General features: G+C 37.3%; 5 protein-coding genes across 7 annotated transcripts; 4 read left to right on the forward strand and 1 right to left on the reverse strand.

Annotated features, from left to right (window-relative positions):
- Positions 1-16: 16 nt before the first annotated feature.
- On the reverse strand, positions 17-2,241 carry LOC106792777 (ran-specific GTPase-activating protein-like). 3 transcript variants are annotated; one of them, XM_014759311.1, is made up of 5 exons: positions 2,133-2,241; positions 1,944-2,033; positions 1,446-1,603; positions 1,066-1,352; positions 17-877 (listed from the first exon to the last, which is right to left on the reverse strand). In XM_014759311.1, exons 2-5 carry the CDS (start codon positions 1,953-1,955, stop codon positions 594-596), a joined length of 741 nt encoding a protein of 246 aa, XP_014614797.1. In that variant the 5' UTR covers positions 1,956-2,033; positions 2,133-2,241; the 3' UTR covers positions 17-593. The 3 variants fall into 3 exon arrangements, with proteins under 3 accessions (XP_014614797.1, XP_014614785.1, XP_014614791.1); XM_014759299.1 differs by having other exon boundaries at positions 1,941-2,033; XM_014759305.1 differs by having other exon boundaries at positions 1,941-2,216.
- A 460-nt stretch (positions 2,242-2,701) lies between these two features.
- On the forward strand, positions 2,702-6,751 carry LOC106793033 (serine/threonine-protein phosphatase alpha-2 isoform). Its single transcript, XM_014759619.1, has 5 exons — positions 2,702-2,944; positions 3,843-3,974; positions 4,063-4,293; positions 4,426-4,754; positions 4,844-6,751. The coding sequence occupies exons 1-5, from the start codon at positions 2,890-2,892 to the stop codon at positions 5,081-5,083; spliced, it is 987 nt and encodes a 328-aa protein (XP_014615105.1). The 5' UTR covers positions 2,702-2,889; the 3' UTR covers positions 5,084-6,751.
- A 1,209-nt stretch (positions 6,752-7,960) lies between these two features.
- Positions 7,961-11,610, forward strand: LOC106792622 (T-box transcription factor TBX10-like). Its single transcript, XM_014759111.1, has 4 exons — positions 7,961-8,108; positions 8,175-8,554; positions 8,676-8,927; positions 10,996-11,610. The coding sequence occupies exons 1-4, from the start codon at positions 7,979-7,981 to the stop codon at positions 11,608-11,610; spliced, it is 1,377 nt and encodes a 458-aa protein (XP_014614597.1). The 5' UTR covers positions 7,961-7,978.
- A 3,876-nt stretch (positions 11,611-15,486) lies between these two features.
- Positions 15,487-17,597, forward strand: LOC106793062 (protein DGCR14 homolog). Its single transcript, XM_014759671.1, has 2 exons — positions 15,487-16,989; positions 17,074-17,597. Exons 1-2 carry the CDS (start codon positions 15,839-15,841, stop codon positions 17,375-17,377), a joined length of 1,455 nt encoding a protein of 484 aa, XP_014615157.1. The 5' UTR covers positions 15,487-15,838; the 3' UTR covers positions 17,378-17,597.
- Positions 17,598-18,035: 438 nt separating this feature from the next.
- Positions 18,036-20,101, forward strand: LOC106792629. The gene is made up of 5 exons (XM_014759121.1): positions 18,036-18,141; positions 18,217-18,535; positions 18,632-19,113; positions 19,182-19,566; positions 19,649-20,101. The coding sequence occupies exons 1-5, from the start codon at positions 18,036-18,038 to the stop codon at positions 20,055-20,057; spliced, it is 1,701 nt and encodes a 566-aa protein (XP_014614607.1). The 3' UTR covers positions 20,058-20,101.
- Positions 20,102-26,987: the final 6,886 nt, after the last annotated feature.

The following is a 26,987-nucleotide window of genomic DNA, read 5'->3' on the forward strand; positions in this document are numbered from 1 at the left end:
ATTAAATGAAAACAAATTTCCAAAGTAATGAATAATTTACTCCATTATTCTCTTATACAATATATATTTGTAATCCTCCCTCTTTATTTTCATATACTTGTTAACTTGAATTTTATTTTATAATTAAAATAGTAATGTATAAAATATCTTTGAACAAAGTACTGTCACAAATTGAAATTTCACTCCTTGTATATATAAATATCAAGTTTGTAAATTTATGTTGTTTTTACATGTATTCGGGTTATAAATTTTCTATTGATAAACATTTTCATGTATAAATGTTATCGTCCCTCCCTCCCTTCATCTACTCTTGATTAAAAAACTCGCAGCGTATAACATTCTTATATAAACAACACCTTATTAATAAAGCGAAGATATATTTTAGTTTGTTTCGAATCTAAAAATTTGTCTATAAAATCGTTCCTGAATCTCTCTTATAAGCATTGGTAGTGTATTATTGAATGCATACATGTACATATATATGCATGTACATGCATGCATAAATATTGCATATTGCTTGGAATGTGCCATATGGATATTAACTTCACTTTACCCCTGCACTATTGAAAGTTCATTAGATTTTCATATTCTTATTAATTTTTTGAATGATCATGTACTTCTAAATTTTCAAGTCCTTTAGTTACATCCTCTGTATTTTCTACGACTTTGATGTTTTCCACAGATTCTTTAGAAACCTCTTTGCGAACTTTTGTTTGTTCTTCGTTGTCAGTACTCCCACTGTAGCTTACATCACTGCAGGATTCACTATCACTATCGACGTGCTTAATTTCAGGATTGCTTTTGCCAGCGTAAATTTTACATTCAGATCTCACTATAGTTTTTGCTTTTTCAAAGGCATCTTTCCACAATGATGCATCTTAGATGAGAAAAAAAAACAAGAACAATACATCCATTAAATACGATACAAATAAATGATGATCTTATGAATGCTATTACGTAGATCTAATTAATTGTACATTATGTTACCTTAATGTGCATACGCAATAAAGAAGTAACAAAATATTAATATAGAAGAAGGTGGAATAAATGAAAACAAATTCTTACTTTCAGCATTTGCAAAACGTATTGCAAGTAATTCTGGTTTAAGTTTTTCATCTGCAAAGTCAGCAAGAACGCTCCAAACCCAAGCTCTGTCGCTACCACAATTTGGTTTCAATTCCATCCAAGGAGTGACAAAATGATTAGCACATATTTTCAATGTTTTGTCTCTGCGCATTACCACTCTAACTGTATTCTTCGTCTTATGTCTTAATAGTTTAACTTCTCCGGTACCACGTTCTTTCCATTCAGGTGGACTACTCGCAGACTCATAACGATATAGTTTAGCTCTTCTGTAATCACAAGTATTAAAGTACATCTATTTCTTTGCAAATATATTTTGAGTATATTATATAGATTTTTTCTGTCCCTAACTCGAGACTTACAATTTAATCATCTCTACTTCATTTTCTTCGTTATTGGAAACCTCTATTAGAGGTAAAGATATGATTGGTTCAAAGTGCACATCATTTTCTGTATTAACATCTTCATTCTCCTGCACCTCACAACTCGTACCCTTTACGTCCACATGATCTCCGTTCAACTATATTACGAATGATGCATTATTTATTAACTATTGAAATATCTATTTCTTTATATAATTAGATTTGACTAATTAGATTTGATTCTAGTATGAGCTTTCATTATTTGTTTATATAGACATTTTTCTTTAGCTAAGAAATCAAATTCTAATATTTATCTATAATATGATATATTCTAATAATAATAATTATAATTATTATTATTATTAGAAATAAAAGAAACTTACTTAGTCTAAATTTGAAATATTGAGAAAATTTGGAAGAACAAATTTTGATTATTTCAAATAAAATGTAGAATAAAATCTAAAATGAAATCTAGAATAAATATGAAATAATTACCACGTTTTCTGGCATATTTTTCTAATGTAGAATGGAATCGACCAGAATAATTGATATACCACTTGACACCGGTATTTTCAACGCAAAAAATTGCTAAGCAAAAATAAATTTTGATACAAAGAAATAACTGCAAATCTGTTTATTAATATAAAGTTGGCCGCAATTTTCTAAGTTTTCGACTCACTATTTTACCTTTATTCAAGAGAAATAGCTTCGTATGCGCAGAAGTTTTTCATCTTGTCGTCAACTGTTTTAAAGTACAGCGATTTTATTCTAAAATTTCCGTTTGATCGAATAACGTTGAAGCAATATTACAAAAACTGTTTGCCATTGGATGAAATCGGTTATCAATAAATCGTTTAAAATGGACCAATTGGCGTTAAGTATCAAGAAAAAAGTCTATTCGTATTTGTCATTCTGTTCGCAAGAGAACAATTCTATAACTGTTAACAATAAATAATGTTGAAAATACATATTTTTTTGCAATTAATAAAAATTGCAAATAAAGGAATGAAAATAGAAAATTGAAAATGAAAAAAGGTCCAAAACTAAACGTATGATTCGTCGTGGAATCACGTTCAACGTCGTCCAATAAAGTGAGCGGTAATTCGACGCGCGCATTGGAAAACAAGGTTAAGCTCAGTCGTGGCGGTACAACTGTTGGCTGGTAGCAATTAATTGGTGGGGATAATGTCAGGAAGAAGGGTAGGGAAGGAGGAAAAGAAGAAGAAAAGAGAGAGAGAGAGAGAGAGAGAGAGAGAGAGAGAGAACGAGTCGAAGGGAGTGGAGTGCGCGGTTCCCCGGGCGGCCATTGCGGGTACCTTGTCGAAAACCGCGAAGACGATAAAGTGCTTTGTGTAAGACGGATTAAGATCCAGAAAAATCAAGGCTCATCCTCGTATCAAGGTGCTCCGTGTGAAGCCCGGTACGCGCACGAAACTCCGGTCCGATGGCTGAGACCGACAAGTTAAACATTGATAGCATCATAGGTCGATTGTTAGAAGGTAAAGCTCTGTCCGATCATTCTTCTTAAGAGGAGTGGGAAGGGGGTTGGGAGGGAGGCTATCGTACGGAGTTAGTAAGCCGCGTCGTCATTCTTTCTCGACCTTTTACTTTCCTTAACTGCCGATCATCTTTCATTTCCCTTTATATTACTTTTCTTATTTTCATCTAACGCATATGTATATATTTTTTTATCGAACCTCTCGATATACCGATTATGCAATGTAATCTAAACACGACAGATCGCATTAAAGAATCTTGGTGAGTACGCGCGCGAGCGAGGGAGAGAGAGTGAGAGAGAGAGAGAGAGAGAGAGAGAGAGAGAGAGTGAGAGAGAGAAAGGAAAGAGAGAGTTAGTTACAATATTATCGATGGTTTGTTTACATAAAAATGAGGTTGACAACCGCCTTCGAATCATCGAAGCGTTTGGGCGAGGCCCGATTCCTTCCTTCTACTCTTCTATTTTACTCAAATATATTATTTCTTATTTGCAACACTCCTAATATTATTTCAACGAATATCGTCGATGTCGCCATCAATGTTGTTTATTATAGATTCTATCTATTAGCTATATTAAGAACTCATGCTGATTCATACAAATATTCGATCAAGGGTGCGTGCTTGCGTTCGGTTTACGTATACGCGCGTGCGTGTCTGTTGCGTGTCTAGGACTTCTGAGAAATCTCTATATGTAATACATTCAATTTAAGTCATCAAGTAAAGAAGATTTGCTAACACTATTCTACAATCTTCTTCTTCTTCTTCTACAATCTTGACCTTATTTAATCTCTCATTTTTCCTTTCAACTCTTATCATTTATACGTTTGAAAAATAAGATAATATTGTATATATATATATATATATATATTGTATATGTATCATAATGTTTTATTTTATTAGTACGAGGTGCTAGACCAGGAAAGAATGTACAATTGTCAGAAGGAGAAATTCGAGGCCTTTGTCTTAAATCTCGTGAAATATTTTTGTCGCAGCCTATTTTGCTAGAGCTCGAAGCACCGCTTAAAATATGTGGTATGTTTCTATAAAATGTATGCATTGCTTAAAAACACTGTATATTAATATATTTCGTTAAAACTTGACTAAGGACTTGCTTTTTAAGGTGACATTCATGGTCAATATTATGACTTATTGCGATTGTTCGAATATGGTGGATTTCCACCCGAAAGCAATTATCTCTTCTTAGGAGATTACGTCGACAGAGGAAAACAATCTTTAGAAACCATTTGTCTTCTTCTTGCCTATAAGATCAAGTACCCTGAAAATTTTTTCTTACTCAGAGGTAACCATGAATGCGCTTCTATCAACAGGATATATGGATTTTATGACGAGTGTAAGTATTTTATAAAGTTACAAATCAATCCTATCTTTTCATTACTTATAATGGATATATGCGAAAGTAAGAAAAGATTATTCAACTAGTATCACGTTTTAAAGTTTATTAATGGATTAAATAATATTTCAGGTAAACGCCGATATAACATCAAGTTATGGAAAACCTTTACAGATTGTTTTAATTGTTTACCTGTTGCGGCTATTGTGGATGAGAAAATATTTTGTTGTCATGGAGGATTGAGTCCAGATCTTCAAAGCATGGAACAGATTAGACGTATCATGCGACCTACAGATGTGCCAGATCAAGGACTTCTTTGCGATTTACTATGGTCCGATCCGGATAAGGATACCATGGGTTGGGGTGAAAACGATCGTGGCGTCTCTTTCACGTTTGGCGCAGAAATCGTTGCGAAATTTTTACATAAACATGATTTTGATCTGATATGCCGTGCGCATCAAGTAAGTGTCCCTTTCCCTTTATTTTTGTTAAACTTTCTAAGTTGTCATCGATGAATCCGTCGTTATAAACTTTTTCATTAACATTTCAGGTAGTAGAAGATGGCTATGAATTTTTTGCTAAACGACAGTTGGTAACTTTATTTTCTGCTCCAAATTACTGCGGGGAATTTGATAATGCTGGTGCCATGATGTCAGTAGACGAGACTCTAATGTGTAGTTTCCAAATTTTAAAACCAGCGGATAAAAGGAAATTTACTTACGGTGGTCTAAATGCAGGAAGACCAGTAACACCTCCCCGAGGTGCAAATAACAAAAATAAAAAGAAGTGAAATTATTAGAATGATTTTTGGACGCAAAAGACTTAGGACCTTATGTATTGTTCCCCACATCCGTTTTTTTGACATTACGAATTCTTATAAATAAGAGTTGCTATTAATTCATTGCAGAGCATACGAAGTTCATTTAAAAGAAAAGAAAAAAAAGCAATGACTACTTAAAAAGATGGCAGATATAATCCGGAGAGGCGTTGTTCGTTATTCGCGAGATTTCCAAAATGAGAGTAATTCAGTTACGGCAAGGTAGAATTTATCGGTTGGAAATTGATTTTTGTTTATACGTATACGCGGTCGATTTAATTATGGAGTAATAAGAAAATAAAAAAAATATATATATATATATTATATAAGAAAAGTACGAGTCATCGAGAAGGGAGATGAAAAAAGAAAGAAAAGAAAGAAAGGGGAAAACACCAAAAGCGTAAACATTGGAATTAAAAGGAAAAAACGGATTAAAATAACGTAGATCTTAGAATAATAATAGCTATCACTCGTTCGATAAAACGATCTCTGAACTATAATATTTATCACTCTTGCAGCTTTTATATAGTTCTGTCAAACAGAAATGAAATTATATATTATTTTGTTCCGCTTAAATTTGTTCCCTAATAACGCGATACGACCAACAAAATATCCGGAAACTTTATTGTAACGATATAATATACGATGTGTAAGCGCGATATTGTATTATTAGCGACTGCCTATGATCGTTAACTATCGACTGTAATACGTCCGTACGAACCTTGTACAAAGTAATATTATCATAATCGAAGCTCAACGTTTCTCTGATAAAAAAGAAAAAAAACGACTAACACTCGCACAAACTTCGTAAAACAGATTGGTAGATGAATGGATTTACGTAATAAACGTCTTTATATATACAAATACATGCGAGATGTATAAAATAAAATAAAGTTTCACTTTTTTGTAGAACCCCCTTAAATAATATATATAGTTCAATATAAAAATAACGTAATAGATTTATAACAACGCTGCAAAGCTTCTCCGGACCCTAGCCCAATATCATTTTAAACATAAATACGAGAAGGAAGTAATATTATGTTACATTATGTTTTAAATAAAATATATTTTACGCAAGTAGTTTTGATCGTTTAGGTGAAAATATGGAAAAAGAGAAATATTTTGTATTACGGATATATATTAATTTTTTTTTGACATGAATTTGTGCATGGTCCTACTTATTATCGTGGCAGGATGAAACTGTTTTTATCGTTATCACAATCGTGTATTCCTTCGATTTTCATTTCCTCTCCTGCGTACTATTATGCATATTTAATCTATCATATATAAAATGCAACGATTTTTTTTTTCAATTTAAACAAACTATAACCGGAATCGATTATTTTGCCTCTCTGATATCTGTATATTCAAAGTTTCCTTTTTTATAAATAAATCAGAGCGAAAAACTCAGTATAAAGTATCGCTTTGTTTAACGAACAACGTCCTCTAATATATACAACTTTGCTAAAAACTGTAATTCTTCTACTTTTTATTCGTCGTACATAAATCATTGTCATTTGATTTGATGGCATACACACATATACATACATACATACATATAAAATAACAGTATTGGTACTATGCTATTACAATGCAATTACAATAATGATAGCGAATATTAAACAATAAATTCGTAAACTACAATTTTAGCTAGATCGTGTATTTCTTACCATTGCGTATTATTTCCACACACATCAGAAATTAGTAAATGATAACATTCACGGTGATCATTTTTGACAACCTGTTTACAGCTCTGCAACGTGAGATTCTAAGTAATTAATCGATAAAAGATTAGAGGTGATAAAGTAAACAAGTATCTATTACTTCTGACATAAGCAAATACTATACTTGGAATCTAGACAATGACGTATGAGTGTGTATGGTCATTGAAATAACGTAGTGGTCGTAAAGGTAGGTATATATATATACATATATATATATATATATATATATGCAGAGTTGTTTGGAAGCCTCGCGTATCGTGGTTGAGCGTTGAATTTCGTTTGGCTGAGAAATCGGTGCTACCCTTAAAGAAAAGAGAGAGAGAGAAAAAAGAGGCGGGACTTCGCCTTTCGGCGAGAGGGCCAAAAGAACGATGCCAAGTTGCGAGGCGTCAGAAGGAACTTTGCTTTCTAGTACGCGTGGGTGTCCATGTAGGAGGTTCTTCGAGAAACCCCTCCCTTCGCGTGGCACCTCCGCCCGTAGCTTTTTCAGCTCTTCAACGATTCGAAAGAGGGAGGGAGAGAGAGAGAGAGAGAGAGAGAGAGAGAGAGAGAGAGTGAGAGAGAAGGAGAGGAAAGAGAATGATGTTCCGATGATAAGACTACTAGCGGGGGTAGTTGCCAACAGAGAGTCCTTTCTGAATCATCATCCGATTTCATCGTCCGAGATTTTCTCTCTCTCTCTCTCTCTCTCTCCCGTTCCAGAAATCCTTTCTTGTCAGCAAACTCTCTCGAGGGCGAGGACAAGTCCCGTTGACGATCGGTCGGTCGGCAAGTTTTGAGATCATTATTTCTGCCTTGGTAGCCCTCTTCTTGTGATACGCCTAGCTGTCAACGACTCCAATTCGAAATTCGGTCAAATTCTGTGACTTGGAACGGAGAACGAAGAATACCCTTGTATAATGCTCGGTATTTTTCTTCTTCTTTGAAATTTGCGCGTTCTCGTAAGTAATAATACAAATTGTAAAAAGTTATCATTGATCGGGAAAGTAATATGTCGAGTCAAAGTGTTGTTTTAAAGTGTCATCGTCGTCGATCGATTGGAAATATTGAAAAAATGAAGGAAAAGTGATAAGAAAGATATATTTGGTAAAGTTTTTATAGATATCGTGGTTCGTTCGATGTGTTCTTCGGGTATAAGTTAAATATGCAAGAGCAGCAAGAAGAACGACACGATATCGGTGGTGCCGATTGTTGCTATCAACAATGGCCGACGCAGCAACAGCCACCGCATCAACAACTGTCGATGGTACCGTCACCGATGCAACAAATGGAAGGTGAGTCCAATCCTACATTTCCTATCCTAAGTCCTTTTCCAAGCGTATAATAATCAATTCTGTTAGCGTGTCTACAAAGCGCAGGCAGAGTAAAACGATCCCGAAGTCCAAATTCGAGCAAGTCCTCTTTGGCGTCGGGGCACGCTTCGAATCCGCTGGCAGTAACAGCGGTAGGTACCTCTTCCTCTTCGGCGGATCTTCGGAACGACAGGAACAATAATAATCGACATCACGGCGATCACCACCATCATCATAATAATCATCACCATCGACGTAGAAGCGACGAGGGAAGCGAAGAAATCGGCTCGAAGAGTCCGCCGCTTCATCCGGCACTCGCCGGAGCTGGGGCAGCGCTCGAAGCTAAACCACTTTGGGAAGAATTCCATCAATTGGGAACGGAAATGATCGTGACCAAAGCTGGAAGGAGAATGTTTCCTACTTTTCAGGTGAGAGCTTAAACCACTGAACATTTGCAACCATTCGTGGAAGAAACGCGGGCACGAATATAAAAGAAATAAATAGAAGAGTGGAGGAAATGATGGATGAAAGTGACCACCACCTTTTCAGTGTCGACTCTTTGGTTTGGACCCAAACACGGAGTATCTTTTGGTCATGGATTTCGTCCCGTGCGACGACAAGAGATACAGATACGCTTTTCACAGCAGTGCTTGGGTCGTAGCTGGTCGAGCCGATCCAGTTTCCCCGCCAAGGATTCACATGCATCCTGATAGTCCTGCCAGCGGAGCTCACTGGATGAAGCAACCGGTCTCTTTCGACAAACTCAAACTCACCAATAATCAACTCGATGACAACGGCCACGTAAGTCCGTCAAACTTATCATCTTAGAGATTCTTAAATCAAACTCCTCGGTTGAGTGTCTTTTCTTTTTCGGTTCTCGTTAAAACTCTTTTTCTCTCTCGTTTAAAGTACCCACGTAATAAAATAGAATGAAAAATGCATCGTGTTTTCGATGTCGTCGGAGCCGACGCCGACGGCATCAACGACGGCATCAACGACGGCATCAACGACGTTCCTTCTCTTCTTCTTCCACGTGTTTGTCGTTTCGGACGAGTTCGCTTTAATTGAGCTGAGATACGAGGCTGTCGTTTACCACAAATTCTAACTCACCCTAAAGCCATGATTCTTTTCGCGAGAACGAAATATTACTTTGAAAATTTACTATCTTTTTTCAACTTTCAAAGTTTTTTTTATCGGTTTTCTGCTAGAATCAAATTACAATCTATTAACATCGATCGAGCATCCGCAAAGCGACGTTCTTCGCATTTCTACTTCATTTGAAAAACATATTTTCGAATTTACTGGATCTCGAAGCTGCGATGGATTTTGATATTCGAGTTTAAATCGATCTTTTTCTCCTGTCGCCACGATGGCATGGAGCATCGTAAGCCTAGAATAACGTAAACACAGTTAACGTAAACGAAAAACGTAAACGCATGGGAAAAGAGGCCGAACCTAGGAAAAAATTAGCAGCAGAAATTGTTATAATTTCATATGCATACGCGACTGTGTGTTATACCAAAGAAAAAGAATTTATACATAAGTTAGCAATTTATCACGAATCTCAGCTACAAAGAATACAACGTTAAGGTAAACATATAAACGTTTTTCTTGATAAAATTGATTATAATCATAAACTTTTTTCAACGATTTTTCTTTCAACGATCACTCGCTTACGCATATCGATTTACATTAACGATCGCTAATTTACGAACTCGGAGTCGGCGATTGACAAAAGAAAGAGGAAAGGGTCGATGCTCGAAACAGTTGAAAGGATCGATTCTTTTTCTTCTTATCGAATGCAAGAAGCGTAACAACAAGCGTAATTAGAATCGGATAGCCAAAAATAATCGGAACGATTTGTCGTGCCAAATCGATCGATCGATCGACGACGACTAAAAGGGAGAAAGGTAGACGAGCAGTGTGCAATCGGTATTGCAAACCCAACAAAAAGTGCACGTGGGAGAATGGGTTCGTTGATTTTTTCGCGACTCGTATTAGTTTGGTTCTTGCTTTTGCTAATAAAATTGCTTCGAAATAATGATCGAGGTTCGATAAGACGCGTTTTGGAAACGTACGAGGTCTCTATTTTTCGACGCTCACGGAATCCTTGAAAGAGACCAGAGTCTCATGCCCTCCGCTCGCGTTCCTTTCGAGAATTTATTGCTCGCCGTGTAAGAAGACCTTTGACACGAAAAGGGGAAAAGAGAGGGAAGAAGGCGACAAACAGGCCAGTTTGTTCTTTTAATTGCGTACGGAAAAATGCGCTACAGGTCCGTAGAAAAAGGCTTAGAGGAGACGACGACGGTGCTAGAACGTTTGACGATACGAGTCTCTTAATTGGCGTATCCCATCGAAGAGAACCTTTCCGGATCGCATACCATTCGTGCTCGAGTTTTTTCTTGGTTTTTTTTTTTTTTYTTTTTTTTTTCCCTTCCTTTTTTTGCTTTCTTTTATTTCTGTGTGGCACAGATTTGTCAAAGAAGAAAAGGTGGACGCTCGTATGAGACGTTGGTCGAAAAAGAGAAGAGATTCGATTGCTCGTTTGGGGCCACACGCATTTTCCACGGGCGCAAGGCGCAGCTTCTTCTTGGTTTTCTCTTATTTTTCCTCGTCGAGCGAGAGCGGACGCGTCACACGTGCGCTCTCTTCGCCAAGGCATATGCACATTAGCGTACGCATAGGAAAGAACCAAGAGGGTGTCGTATTGCCGTTGGGTCGGGGGTTAGTTTTTACACTAATTAGTCACCGACTCTCTTCTGCCTGTCAAACATTGTGACCGCCCCCCCGTGGTGCTTCTTCCTCGCGTATCCGTTGTTCGCGTCTTACGTTCACGTCATCTTTACTCTTTTTCATTCTTTTTCTCCAGATCATCTTGAATTCGATGCACCGATACCAACCGCGATGTCACGTGGTGGTCGCCCCCTCTCCTCCAGGCTCGGCACCAGATCCAAGGACGGAAAATTTCAAAACGTTCTCCTTCCCGGAGACGAGATTCACCGCGGTCACGGCTTACCAAAATCATCGTATAACGCAATTGAAAATTGCCAGCAATCCTTTCGCCAAGGGATTTCGGGATTGCGAGTCCGACGATTGCGACACAGTCCAATCACCCGTTTCCTCGGCCATGCAGAATCCCGCTAAGAGAACGGCATCCAGTTCTACCAGTGGCACCGTAGTAAACGCTGCTAACTCTAACGTTATTTCCGCGAGCGGATATCCGAACGCTATTATACCACAGGGAATGCAAATATCTAGCTTGTCCACTCAAGAACATCATCATCATCATCATCATCATCAGTTTTACCCTACGGCTCCTTCGGGACCTTGGTCCTCTTATCCTCCTCCCCCGCCTCCCCCGCCGCCACCTCATCCACATCACCACGGACAATCCAATCCTCCCGTAAATTCCTCCCTTCATTATCCTCATCCTCATCCGCATCACGCGCATCCTGGTACTACGTCTCTTTACGGACCGCGATAATTCATTATACCCGTATGTCGTCGATGATACTCGCGCCTAAACCAAACCTACGCATTAGTCTTAAGATTATATCGTGGATAAATATATCTATTTTCCTAGAGAGATCTTATCTTATTTATATTTAACGTTAGATATTTTCTATAACGACGTTCGTTACGAAAGATTTGATATACATATACTATATTATATACAATACATAGGTATCTTACGATTTGCGTTAAAATGTTAACCAGTTCGATTGTAAGTTCGACGTAACGTCGTCCAAGAAGGAAAGTGCCTTTTGTAGGAGCAAAGTGCGTCTATTTATACGAGGTATCTCAAATGCCGAACGAGCCTAAAACGCTCTCTTGAGCCAAGACGGGAATGTAAACGCTCCGTGACAACCCATGAGAGTGCGGGACCGTTAAGTGCCTTAATAAATTATGCCTCGAGTATCGTGCCATTGTACTTTTAAGTTTAGAGAGGAGTTGCGTGCTTTTCCAATTCAACGGACATTTTGACCAGTTATCCGATCAAAAATGCGACTTTTCTTTAACGTATTTCGTAGCTACTAGTCTATTATTTGTTCCAAAAATAAGCACAAATACACTAAGTTTCGAGACAAATTGTATTATTCCTATCACTCACATTCCCTTCCAAACTTCTTCTGATCGGACACCTATTGTTTTCCATTATTTTCAATAAAGGTCAATACGTTAATAAGAAAAATCGAAATTCGTAAGACGGTCTTCTCGAATTGGAGTATCTTCTGGCAGTGTGGCCCTGATGCACGCGGCACCTACGGAGAGACGGACGTGCCTCTTGATTGATGACCGAGCACCAAATGACGCTGTGTAAACATATTAGCGTATCCTTAATGACCACGGATACATTTTCTCATTGGCAAAGAACGTATTTTGCGGTTACAACCGAGTTTTACTGAATATTTTTTGAAAAACATTTAATTTAAACGAGGGTCATTGTCAAGCAATGTTCTAATTTCTGTATCTGGTAAGTGTTACTTAAAAGGTCCCTCGGACCCTTTCCATTTTCGACTTATTGCACGTGACGGCGCCGGTCGTAAAACAAGATTTTGCGATCAAGAGGTTGCGAGCTCGGTCGACGCCCTTATCTCGCGCCTATATTCTTTCATCTTTTCACACGAGGAACCTAAAGGAATTGGCCCTCGAAAGGTCAAGCGACATAAAAAGATACCCTCAAAGACGTTTCGTAGAGCGAGATCGTTTCAAGATAAACGGAACACCAAAGATGCCGTGGGGTCGTTGGTGTCCTTTCGACAAAGTAGTAGTCCTGGAATTGGACAAATTTACGAGCTCTTTCATCTTACGATTAGTTTTAATCGCTGATACCAATAACAATGTATAGAACATAGAAAATCTACCTGCGTTATTTGCCAATTAAAAAATATTTTTATTCGACATTAATCGTTAAGACGAACGGATTCGGATTCTATCATAAGAACAGCTGATGAGAAAAATAGAAAAAATATGAACTCTATATATTCTAAGGAAGAACGTAATAAATCTTGCTAATTTTCCGAGTGTGCCTCGTTGGTCGCGGATCAAAGACCGACAAATGAATCGCTCGGTTGAATTTGCCGGAAAAGAGGAGGAAAAGAGAAGAGAGAAGGAAACGTCTTGCATCCCACGGGCCATGAATCCATCATCGCCAGGGGTTTCGCCAGGGGTTTCGCCAGGGGTTTCGCTACGAGCTCGCTCCGAGTTTGCCCCGAGCTCGCCACGAAAAAAAGACTTTTATACTTTTCGAGCTAATTCCGACATTTCTTTAGAACTTTGATCAACTTTATTCGACCGAGAACAAAATCTAATTGTTGTTCTTGTTCATTTTTTATTCCCTCTTAGGATTTTGGCCAAACTATGATTATTACTATTTCCTGATGCTATAAGTTTGTAGACAAATATTTTCTTCTCCAAATTTCCAAGTACATACTTTAAGAAAGGGCAAAGACAGAAGGCTTCCTCTTGGTGGAGGAAAGGAAAAGTGGCAGCGTGTAAAGAAAAAATAAAAGAGGTGAGCAAGGAAGTAAGAGAGATGGCGGTATTAGGGAGACGGAGAAGAAAGTTGCGGACGTAAAGCGTAAACATTGGAGGTGCGATTTGACGTGCACTCCGGCCATTCGAGACGAGGCGACGCGTCTTGCTCTCGTTGGATATACGCTTTAAGAATCCCGAAGAAGAGGACAAGGCGATGGCTGGAATCTGTAAATCTGTCATTGCGGCCATATTCTTGTACGGCTGGTACCGCAGGATATGAACTTGCGTCTCGTACACGACCGACCGACCGACCGACCTATGATTCGTCTTCCTCGACTTCCTCTTTCTCCTTCTTCAATTCAATCATTTGAATTTCTACAAATTATTTCATATATTCGATTAACATTATATATATATATATATATATATATATATATANATATATTTATTCCTAATATAATGTTCCCAAAATTAAATGTTAATTTATATAATTAGCATAAGTAGGTTCTCTCCTCTTATGACGATACGTCAAACGACTCTTCTTTCATTTTATAAATATTATCAAATATACATATATATATACACACAGTTAGGTTCTGCGGAGGAGGAAGAAGCACGCGGACATATCCGTCAACGTAATGAAAACCGTTTAAGCGATCTCTCCGAGCGAAGACTGACGTTGACCGTGAATCTCTCTTTCCAAGATTGAAAAAGTTTACTTTACGATGTAAATAAAGGGGACGACTTTGCGAGACTTATAGAGAGATGGAGAGGAAAGGGTATGGCCACGTGCGTGCAACGATTGCTATAATTTTGATATCAAATTTTCAAAGCGATCCTACTTCTTATTTATCTTTTCTTATATGTTCCTCGTACGTGCATACTACTAAAGAATAAAGATAAAAGCGTAGAGGTGTTCTTCAAACTAAAATTAAAGATGGAATGTTAACCTTAACCCTTTGGGCTCCGACTGCGATAGCTAAAATATAATTTCTAGTTATTTCAATACTAAGAATAAAAAATGAATTAATGATTTAGCGAAAAAGATAATAAAAAGTATAAGTGGGTAGAAATTAGGTGAGATACTCGTAAGGTAGATTTCGGAGGACGTGTATTCGGCGCGCATATCTTATCTCGCCGCTGGAATCCTCATATGTCTGTCATCGTACTTCTCCAACACCTCGCTCGAATCCTCCTTCTCTCCTCCTTCTCCTCCGACGCCTCTGCCGTTCTTCTTCTTCTTCTCCTTCTTCTTTTTCTCTTTCTCAAAGACGGCAATACGAGAAAACACTATCTCTCTGTGTACTCTCTAGCTGGACAAAAATATCATCATCTCGTCTATTGCTCGTAACTCGAGCGTCTTTACCATCCTGCCATTGTTATCAATAAATGCATCATTTGCAAAAACCTACAATCCTATGCACCCGCCATTTTGTACTTTTCTATTTCGATACTCGTTTCACCGACTTTATTTCAATATAACCTCGGTTTTTAATTATTATTTTTATTATTATTTCTATAAGAATTTTTGATTCATATAGCAAAAGAAATATAGTATTATGCGAATTTCAAAAAGTTAGATTTACCATTTCTTTTGTGATCGTCGTTGCGCACTTCGTGAACTTCATTTAAATGCAAATAACGATGGCCTTCGATTTCATTTGTGGAAGAACTATTAAAATTTGTTGTAGAATTAATATAATCGAAGGGTTTTTTATTCCTTATAGTACCTATGTACAATTTAGAAAAGATACGTATTAGTTTGAAATTTTGCAGCAAAATTCGGATCGTTCAATAAAGTTTGTCGGTAAAAAAGGAAATAGTTACTGCTTTGCACACAAGATGATGCTGTACCAAGGCGACCCTGGCGCCATATCGTGTAACCTGGAAGAACTTTACTCTGTCAGCGGAAAAAGAACAAAGTTGCGTTGTAGAGAGAAATATACTAACGACAATTCTAAATATTAGGTTAAGTTACAGATTAAACGACGCATCCTAAAACATAACGTATTACTAACGTAATTATTACAACTGTTATGAGAAGTAACGTGACGTCATGAATTTCCTCGTGAAAGATTTGCCTGAAAAACGCAAAGTTTCGAGTTCAACGGTGGTGCAATCGGTCAACGAATTGCGTACAACTACATAAAAATACATTGTATACATTTCTATGTGCAAGTTGCCTTGTAAGAAACATTTTGTATGCGTTGTCATTTTTGTACGTAAGGTTTACTATGGAAACTCCTGGATCTCGAGCTCTCGAAGCTGCTAAAAGTTTCAACGATTTGGTTATTTTTAAAAAACCAATTGGCGTTGCAAAGAAAAGTAAACAGATTCGTTCAAAAATTTTGGATGAAGATACATACATCGAAAAAATGGGCAAAATTATACAAAGAGATTTCTTTCCACATTTGGAAAAACTTCAGGCTCAGAATCAGTATTTGGATGCCTTGGAACAAAATGATGTGAAAAGAATGAGGGAACTTTATGAGAAATATAGTTCTGGTCGACCAGCTACGGAAAGACCTGCCAGTCCAGCTACTTTTGAAACTCCGGTACGTAAAGATGAGTCAGAAGATGAACATTTGAGATCTACCAAAGCAACCAGAGATACGCCTTGTAAAACTGAGTCTAAAGACAAAGATATAGAGAATAAAGTAGGCTTAGATGCCTTTTTAAGTATTAATACTAGCGAAGATAATGCAAGTTTTGAAGAAATGATGGTAGAAGCGGAGAGAAGACGCAAGTTGAAATATGCATGGCTTTACGAAGCAGAAGAAAAATCTAACTTGCTCGCTATAGAAAGATCTAATAACAATTCTCTTGGCGTTGGACAAGAAAACAAGAGGCAGCCTGTATTGGATACTTGGAATTACAGGAATAAAAATTATATTATGTATATTCCTGACGGCGTAGAATTAACGGCAGATGAAAAGATAGATTTAGCGAAAGGAAAACAAATGGTAATGCATGAAAATACACGACTTAAAGTAAATCCGTTCAACGAACAACAGAATAAAGAAGCCATTAACGAATTGGCGAAACATCAATCAAAAGTCAATGATGGTAAGATCGGAGTTGACGGAAAGGAAGTTGTAAAAAATGCTACGCCAACTGTGAATGGTTACAGTTTTGTAGCTACTCCTAGTCCTCGACCAGGTGAATGCGAAAGTCCTTTGATGACATGGGGTGAAATCGAAGGGACTCCTTTTAGATTAGATGGCGGTGATACTCCATTACTGAGAACTAGTCAAGGTCCTTCGTTTAGGATGGCAGAACCACCTAAAAGAGAACAAATAGCTTTACAATTAGCGGAAAAAGCTGGTGAACGACACAGAGATAGGAAGAATAAAGCACTGGAAGCAGCCAGAAAATCACTGGCAACGTAAGTATCGAAATAAAGTCTGATTTCTACGTTAAGTCGGCTCAAATATTACTCGAGTTCTTATTGTTTTGTTTATTTTAATAGGCCCTCTCCAAGATCGACCATCGATCGTTTAAGTACAATGTCACCTGCAGCAAGAAGATTGGCAACCCAAAAACTTCGCATAGCACATACTCCTTCGCCTCGAAGAGTTTCTTTATCGAGAACGCCGTCTATAGGTATTAGGACGCCGACTACGCCTAGAGCAAACACCCCATTGAAACGTGGCACAGATTCGTCGGAAAGAAGTAATGGTACTAGCCGAAGATCCGAAGGTCCTGTTCTAACGGACAATTTACTCAATTTACCGCCACAAAGACAAAGAGCTTCTGATTTTTTTAATAAATGAACAAATAAAGACAATTGTGGGTTTAATTCCGACGTCGTAAATGACTTTGCATACCGCAAATGAATAATATTACCATATTGGTGAATCCAAAACACGCGAATCTTGTAAATATGAATTTTAACATAAGAATAAAGTGGTTATGTAATAATTATTGTTATAAATTAATATTGTATATAATATGCAGAGAGTAAAATATAATGCGCTTTTAGTTTTTCAACGAGTATAATCAATCTTTTTTTTAAACCTAAGTATCGTATTTCAGCGACAGTTGATACAATTTTTCAAAAAGATACTTCCTTTTGGACGTTCTCGCAATAAATTTGTCGGAATTGAATTTATTCGAATATGTCACGCTTCGTATTCTATGTTCGGTCACGCCTCGTATTCTTCCTTTAAACACGGAAATAATACACGATCCGACGATCCCTTTAACAACTGAGAAATATACCGGAAGATATTAAGAAGGATAAACAAAATAACATTTATGACAACCGGAAATGTATATAGTTGTGAATAAAAAGAACAACAAGATGATGTGGAATGATGAGTAATGGTCAATTGTTGCAACATCTTTTTTTTCAACTGGATCGAATTCTTATATAAATGAGAGAAAAAAATAAAGAATCGAGTATATGGAGTAAAAAAACACGTAACAATAATGTGCTCGACTTGGTTAAAGGGTATAACGTTATTCCTGTTGATCTCTACTGTCTTGGCTCAAACGGGACAAGAAGGATGCACTACTTGCGGTCGTCTTGGATCAGGTATTTCAATATATTCATTTTGTCGCATAAAGTTTGTATTCGTTAATACACCGACGACGCGTATTAAATCATCAGGTAGTAATCCATGCAGCTGTAACAATGTCATTGTCGAAGCTACCGAAGTGGCCAAGCCTATACTGTATGCGGCTCCAGAAGCAATAAACGAAGCTGCGATCGTTCGCGAAGGTGGAAAACCTGCATGTTCCGAAACGCAAATTAATGCATTGAGTTTCTCGGAAAGTAGTATAAATGACGATACGATAAGTCCGAGCGACAATAGTTTTAGCTCGCCAATCGCCACAGATCTTTCCAGAAAATATCATTCTTCCGAGTTGACGGATATCGTTCAGACAGAACCAACGTATCCAAATTCAAACGTTCAAATAGTACCCAAGTAGGTAAAACGATACATTAAACGCAACTAATGCGATTTTTTCTTTCTTCTTTTCTTATGCGAACGATTAAAATAATTCGAACGTTCTTTCAACAGTTTCTCGCCTGTCAATAATCCTTGTAACCCGAGCAAATTAGCGGCTATAATATCGGGAACGCGCGTCAAAGTCACTCCTGCATATCCCGTTAAAATGAAATGTTGTCAAGCTAATCCTTATCAAGCATGCATCAATTACATTTCGGGTATTCGAGGTGATCCTTTAAGCGTGAAAACTCATATTGGGACTTCTATTGGATCGCCCCAATTCGGAATTGGAAGTTACGATACCTCTAGCATCATTTACGATACTTCTAACGGATTGCCTAGATTAGAGACCGGAAATGGCGATTACGGTATATCTAGTATGAACCACGACACTTCTATTCCTTTCGGAGCTACCTTCGGAACTCCTATCGGATTGCCTCAATCGGAATTTGGAAGTTACAGTAGCTCTAGCATCGCGTACGATACACCTAATCCTTTTGGAATTTCTAACATCGTTTCAGGTATTCGTACTCCGTTCGAAGATATACGTTATGGTAAGTAGAGGAGTTTAAGGTAAAGGTCATTTTAATGAAGGCACATTGATTCATCTATCATTTGACAGGAATTCCTTTTGAACGTCGGCTAAAAGATCAATTACCAGCAGATCCTATATCGTTGACACTAGCCTATAAAAATCTCGTAGCACCAAAGATATATTACAACAAAGGAAAGAAATTAGTATCGGAGGGAAGCTTATCGTTCGGACAGAGAACATTGCCGATCGAACTGAAGAAAGAAAAGAAATTGATCGACGTACCCGAAGAAAAACTCGTGACCGTCGATAGGCCCATCATGGAATTGAAACTCTCTCCGGCGAGTTCTATAATGATAGGAGATAACGACGACGAAGAGGATGATACCTTTGCCGAGCTTGAAGCTATGGAACGAGAACATTTGGAACAGAGAGAACAACTCGATCGCGTGGCATCGAATTTTTTAACTTACGGGTAAGAACAACAGTAAGAAAAAATACAATCAAATGAAATATATTCTCTTGTCTTTTGTGATAATTCGCTCGAATCGTTTCAGAGACGTAGGTTACAGACCGATAGACGTGAATGTTGTCAAGCCAAACATTGCCATAAATGCACCCTCGTTAAATCTTCAAGGAGTAGATCAAAGAATCGTATCGAATGGAGAAGAAAATGGCATCGATGGAAAATTAATCGGACAAAATGTAGGACATAGATCGATAGGAGGCTGTGGACCGAGTGGTCCACCTCTACCAGGCTACGTACCAGGATCCGTAATAGTTCAACAACAAATTGAAATGGAGAAACCACAAGAGAATGAGCAAATCGATATGGATTCTTACAATTACAACGTCGATAACGTTGAAACTAACGAAGAAGTCGAACGTAATTCAGGTTTGGGAATCATAGCTAGATTGCGAAATGCGGCTCAAAGAAATAAAATATCGTCCTTGTGTTTTCATTGACGTGACATATTTTCCCTCCTCATAAAGTTCCTTTATGCGGAACTTTTTTCGACTGCATTTACTTCGAATATATGATACATGTATTGGAATAAAAAATGTTATTTGTAATATGTACAAATCTATTTTGATACTCGCGTATTGTACTTATTCCCAATCCAAATAAATTATAGAAAATAGTATATTTATAATAGTATATATAATAAAATAATGTTCAATGTACTTAAATATATTCTAGTAGATATATATTTATATATAAACGAAAAGATGAATTTTAGTGATTTTCAAAGGACTGTTTAAGAGCCAAGCCGATTTGTAACGCGAGCAAACTCATCCACGAAGATCCTCCTCTCGTGTTTGCGTATATCGAAATTTATGGTCTGCCTTCGACTTCCTTAACCTAAAGCACGGCTGTCAACGCATCATAAAACGCTACGGCCGAGAAAAGGGAATCCGCGTGCTGGTTCGAGACCAGATGGCAGAACACGATGATTGTCTCGAAGGAAGCATAATGTATCTCTGAAAGAGAAAGAGCAAGAGAGAGAGGGAGAGAGAGAGGGAGAGAGAGAGAAAGAGAGAGAGAGAGAGAGAGAGAGAGAGACGGCTGTCTTTCTATTTAAAGAATATCCAAAGCTAGGCCCAGGGCATGACCTTACTGTGAGAATATTCTGCCTTTTTCCTTCTTTTCTCTTTTTTTCAACCACGTAGACGACGAACTTTACGATACCGTTCTTATACTGCGAGCAACATGATTTGTTTCATTTACATATGCTCCTGTAAATTGTCCTATCGTCATGGATAAATCTCTTCGCGTGCAATAACATCTTCACATTTATTAATGGATATTTCAAACTACCGAACGATATATTCATTTAATTATGCATTCACTCTTTAACGTATCAATAAAAAATTATCGATTTTTATATACAAACATTCAAATATTTTATTATAAATTAAAATATTAATCATTTCAACGTTGATAAAAACAAAAAGAAGAGAATTCAATGAATCGTATCAGGAAGTTTAGCAAATTCCAACAAAATATTATAAAATAATCATCCTATATTTGGAATTGCATAATTCTTTGTTCTCTTTCATGCAAATATAAGCAAATATATTGGATTACAAAATAAAATGCGGAGAAAAAGACAAGTTGTTATAGATTTATTTGAAAATATATTAACTGTTTGTAACGAAATTATTCAGTTTGCAATATGACACCGATACTTAAGATTTTATCGTGAATTTGAATCACTTATTTCGATGCTATGATTTATAATAATAACATTTAAATAGTTACCTTATAAAGTGCCATTTTTTATTATAAAATATGCGCCATCGTAAGATCATATAATTTTGAATAATAACATTCAGCACATTTATCGAAAGTTTTTAAAATAATTATATAAATCACATAAATACTTCTTGTAGATGGAGGCGACTCTCTCTCTCTCTCTCTCTCTCTCTCTCTCTCTCTTTCTCTTTGTTTAACATGCAAATAAAACATTCGCGTATGCATCTTTATATGACAATATTTATGAAAATATATATAATAAATGACACGTAAAATGTGTGATATAACAATTCGTTAATGATACTATCCTTTGAATTTTCACAACAATCAAGAAATCTTACCAAAACGCACGAGATTTGATCAATTTTGATCTTTTATTATGAAGGAAGAACGTGCGTGCAAACAACGCGAATAAAGATAAGAGAGCAACGTGAGATAACTTGTAACAGGTTAATCTTGTTTCGATCGAAGATCGTAATGTTATTCATTGTTATGATTGATTATCTTTGATGTTGTTAAGATATCGCACGATGATCGTGCCAAATCTCGAGCTGAGTCGGTAACTCTTGGACTATATGAAGCGGTTCTCTTCTTTCCGAAAGCATACGAGTCTGCGATCGTTAAGCAAAATGTGTACGACACAGAAAATCATTTTACCCTTATTCTTATTCTTCCTCGCTTTTTTGTCCGTTTCGATTCGGACAACGTTTGCGGAAGAAAATCCGGATATCGTTAAATCTATTAAATCTTTTCGAGATGAGCAAGAGGACGCGAAACATTCTATCGAGAGTATAGATCTATCGGTACCGCAGAGTATACTAATCGCTAAGGAAAAGGTTAAACCTTTTAAAGAAGAACAACAGAAAATGATGGATATCTCGGATCACAAGACCTTCGTTAACAAGAATACCAAAGTAACGAATAATGACGAGGTGAGTGGCATTAGTTTTCATTATATTTCCAAGTCGATCGAATTATAAACCCAGTAAACATTTGCTTTTACTTTTTATAGATCGACCGTGCAGTTATGATAGAACAATTAGAAGATTTAATATCGAAACTATCGGAATATAGGAACAAACAAGATGTAAATACAGAAAATTTGACTGATCTTTATTCGGCCACTACGTCTACGATCAAAACGGAAGAAAATAAGGAGCAACAGGCGTACGATGAAAACGACAAATTATTCGAGAAAACAGACATTGGTACTCAAAACAGATTACCCAAGCGTCACATCATTTCTACCGATGATTGTTTTGCGACGGAAGTTGTTCCGACAAGAGCATTAGTTCCAGTAAGAACACTATTTCCAACATTAGTGTCACCGTCAGTTGTATCCTCGGCAGCATCTTCGGCAGCATCTTCAGCGGCTACGTCGGCGGCATCTTCAGCGGCATCTTCAGCGGCTACGTCGGCGGCTACGTCGGCGGCATCTTCAGCGGCTACATCGGCAGCATCTTCGGCGGCCACGTCGGCAGCATCTTCGGCGGCATCTTCGGCGGCATCTTCGGCGGCATCTTCGGCGGCATCTTCAGCGGCCACGTCGGCAACATCTTCGACGGCATCGACAACGACAACGACAACGACAATGGTTTCAGAAGTGGTACCAGAAGTGGTACCGGAAGTGGAGCAAGTGGAAGAAGTGAGATCATTTAGCCTTCCAACGCCTATATCTATCGAAATCTTGGGACAGATGGAATGTGCCGCTGAAGCGATTGACTATGGACACCCTAATATATTAAGTACAATAGTCCATGAAATTTTATGCGAGGCGAAAAAGCTGCTTTACTATTTGCTGCACGCATTTCTCAATCTGAAGAGTGAAATCTCTATTGGACCACAGACAAGTTTGTTGAAAGTTTATGATGGTTCTAATTTTATTGGATTCGTAGAACGTTTTCCAACGATAGTGGAAGAATTATTAAAGGAACCGCGACATTTGCTCGCTTTACCAGAGATTATCAAATCTGCTATACCACTTAAAAGCATCATTCACACGTTGATCAGGCTGAGCACAATTTTTCTAGATCTTCTAGGACGTTTATATGAAATTGCTTCTCCTATATTCCATGATATTTTCCATCATATCTTCCATCATATCGAATCAAACGTTCTTACAGCTTTGTTAGATTTACTTAAGGAAATTTTCATCAATCCAGTTACAACTGGAACGATCATAAGTACTTTGAAGGAAGACCCAATCTTTATCGATACGGCGAGATCTGTTTATGATGGTTTCCAAGCGTCTGGCATACGAGAAGTATTTACGACTTCGACATCGGTCTCCTCGACGGCTTCCTCGTCGGCGTCCTCGTCGGCATCCACGTCGGCAGCCTCGTCGGCGGCCTCGTCGGCGGCCTCGTCGGCTTCCTCGTCGGCGGCCTCGTCGTCGTCGTCGGTAGCGGCTACGACTTCGTCGGTAGAAGAAACAATCTTACCTGAGGTATCGCTACCATCGGAAACCATTGTTGATGTACCCATTAAGGAAGTGCCTATCACTACTATCGTTACCGAGCCAGAAGTCTTAATAGAGGAAGTTCCATTAACGGCAACAACAACGACGGACACTTCCAGTGTAGAATCTTTTCCGGCGAGTTCCTCCTCCTTTACTTCAAGGATTTCGACTCTGCCAGAAGTAGAAGAAACGGTTTATTCCAAACCATCCTTTTTCTCGTGGGTAAAGCCAATATTCTCAACAGTTTCAAGCGGAACCAAAGACTTGACTGGCATCACTTCCTCGTATACGAGATCGCATAAACATCATCATCATCATCAACCCTCGAAGGATACTTCTTCTCTCGTCTCTGAAACCTTGATATCAAACATTGAGCCAGTAATTTCCACTGTTTCACCTGCAATTGCGCCTCGTATAACAAATCTTCTGCCAAAACCGAGTATAAGTTCTGCTGCTACTGCTTCTGCTAGTTCATCGTCAACATCTTCGGGATCTTCGGCAGCTTCGGCAGCTTCTCCAACTTCTCCAGAAATCTCTTTGAGTACTCTTGAAAACTTACCCTTGAGATTTATGTGGCCTGTCACTTTACCCAGAGAAAAAGTGATCGCTGCTATTGGTAACAGGAAACTAACACCGGGTGACGTCGTTCTTCTATCCATGAATCCGAATAGAACTTTCTTTAGTCGTATCACCGACGCAGTCAGTCCACTTGCTTTTTATTCTCTTAAACCAACTATGGTCCCAAAAGTTCTCAATACTTTCGGAAGAATTTGGAGAGTCGTTCCAGGAGATTTCCACGACGTTAATTGTGAATCTCTTTTCAGCGATGTATATTAACTGAATTTATACAGTAGCCACAAATATTGTCAATCTATTGATATCCTCCATTTAATGGAATAAATAAAGATTTATTTTTTCATCATATAATGTATATCCTATATATTTTCTTTTAACTGCTACGCAAATCCTTTTCTACTTGTATTTTTTTTTAAGTTGACATTTCCAACGTATGATTATAATATACGAGTAACATGGGTACATATTTTCAACAAATTTCTATAATCAATGAAGCGGATTGGGTTATTTTATATCGAGACGTATGAAAATATAATACATTGACATATATTATAATGAATTCATTCGACTAAATGGCAAAGAATTAAATGTGTTAAGATAAGAACTTCTCCATTCTGTTTGCGATCTTTAATAGATGAAACACCTGTTATTACTGAAAAAATAACTTGTCTTACGTAATCCATACAAATGTAAATGGTCTTGAATAGTTTACATTTATCGTCGATATTCGTGAGATTAATCGAATGAGAGATTATTAGATAATTCGAGAAGAATATAATGCAATAAATATATACATAGATATAAATAAAAGCTCGCACGATGAATCTATCCTCTAATTCATAAATGTATTTTATTTCACATATCTAGGCTGTGTCAATTTAATACGATTAATCTTTCGCTCGAATAATTTGAAAGTTACAATGACGTTGTTGAATTTTCGATAGATTAAACACAAGTGTTACAAATCAAGGCTAGGTATACAAGACGAAAATGATAATCAACGAAAGGTATTCAATATTATGTTCAATATGTGCATAATTAGTAAAATACGGTTAGTATATAAGAGGTGCGATGTTAAAGATCGTTATAGCATTTGAAGAAGTGTCCGATCACGATCCATGGAATCATGAGACGCACCGTTTTCTTAACAGTTATCTTGGCATCTGCCATCTTGGCATTCGTACAGGTAAGCTCTTTTTAATTATATATTTATTGAGAAAATTCTTGTGCTCATTGCTATGTATCAAAATATAAATCAAATTTGATGATATATATATATATATAAGTATTATTATGACAGGCAGGTCCCGTACCGAAAAACCAAGAAGATGCACCGGCAAAATTAAACGAAGTTGATAAATTTCAAAATGAATTGGAGGAAACATGGGTAAATGTAAGGAATACGATGGACAAAAATTACAACGAATTGTTGGAGGATCCATCAATAAGCGCGTCTTTTTTAAATACCTTTAACGAGTTGATCGAAGAAGTCAACAAAGCGAACGAAAAAATAATTGACAATGCCCGTGACCAGGTCGATAATCTCCATAAGGTATGATATAACACATCCATATGATGCATACAATTACAATATATACGATATAACAATATTATGATTTTCCTCTTTTCTTTGACTTTCTTATTAGTCTAACGGTAAAGCAGAGAACAATTTTAATACTTGGCAAGATTTTGTATTGGACTCTTGGAATGCATTTCAAGACAAATTGTGGGATCAATACGAAAAGTTTATGGAAAACCCAAAAGTGCAAGAAATTGTTCGCGAAATCGAAAATGCGATGAGAACGACCAAAGATATCCTGGAAGTAGTTATCGAAGATACTCGCGCACGAATAGATGCTGAAAGGGTACAATCAACGATATAATACCTTTATAATAGATCATTTCTTTTTCATTCATTTATTTTGTTTACATATCATTTTCATTAGTCCGAAAATGCCGATCAAGTCGTAGAATTTGAAGATAGTGGTCTTCAGGAGAAGGCACAGGATACTTGGAAACGATTTAAGTACCAGCTGAGAGAAAAATACGATAAATTTATCAACAAACCGAAAGTCAAAGAAATCACCGAGAAATTTAACAAGGCCCTCGACAAATCCAAACAGTCCCTAAAGAATATTATATCTTCTATTAGGAAAAAACGCGTTACGGATTCCAGAGTATGTATTAACGATATTATCTCCGTTTCAATGAATTAACCTGATATCAATTATTTCTGTATTTAGTCCTACAATTTGGAAGAAACACAAGAACCACAGGTTGCTGGTTTCAAAGAAAAAGTACAGGAAGCTTGGAACGACCTGAAGAATAATCTAGAGGAGAAAGCCAAAGCAATATGGAACAACCCTACAGTAAAAGAAGTAGTCGAAAAAGGTGAACAAGCGGCCGAACAAGCAAACAAAGCTCTAAGAGATGCCATCGAGAATGTTCGTAATGAAATCGATAGAATTGTCAAAGTATGTATTAATGAAATAACAAATCTTCGTGACAAATATACCTATCATTCGATTAAAATCAAAATCTAAATTAACGTGGATTCCTATACCAATGTTACTAATCCAAGGAAGCTGAAAGGTTAAAAGAAAAT

Source organism: Polistes canadensis, unplaced genomic scaffold, assembly GCF_001313835.1.
Source record: "Polistes canadensis isolate GaletaPanama2010 unplaced genomic scaffold, ASM131383v1 scaffold_10, whole genome shotgun sequence".
NCBI classification, from domain to species: domain Eukaryota; kingdom Metazoa; phylum Arthropoda; class Insecta; order Hymenoptera; family Vespidae; genus Polistes; species Polistes canadensis.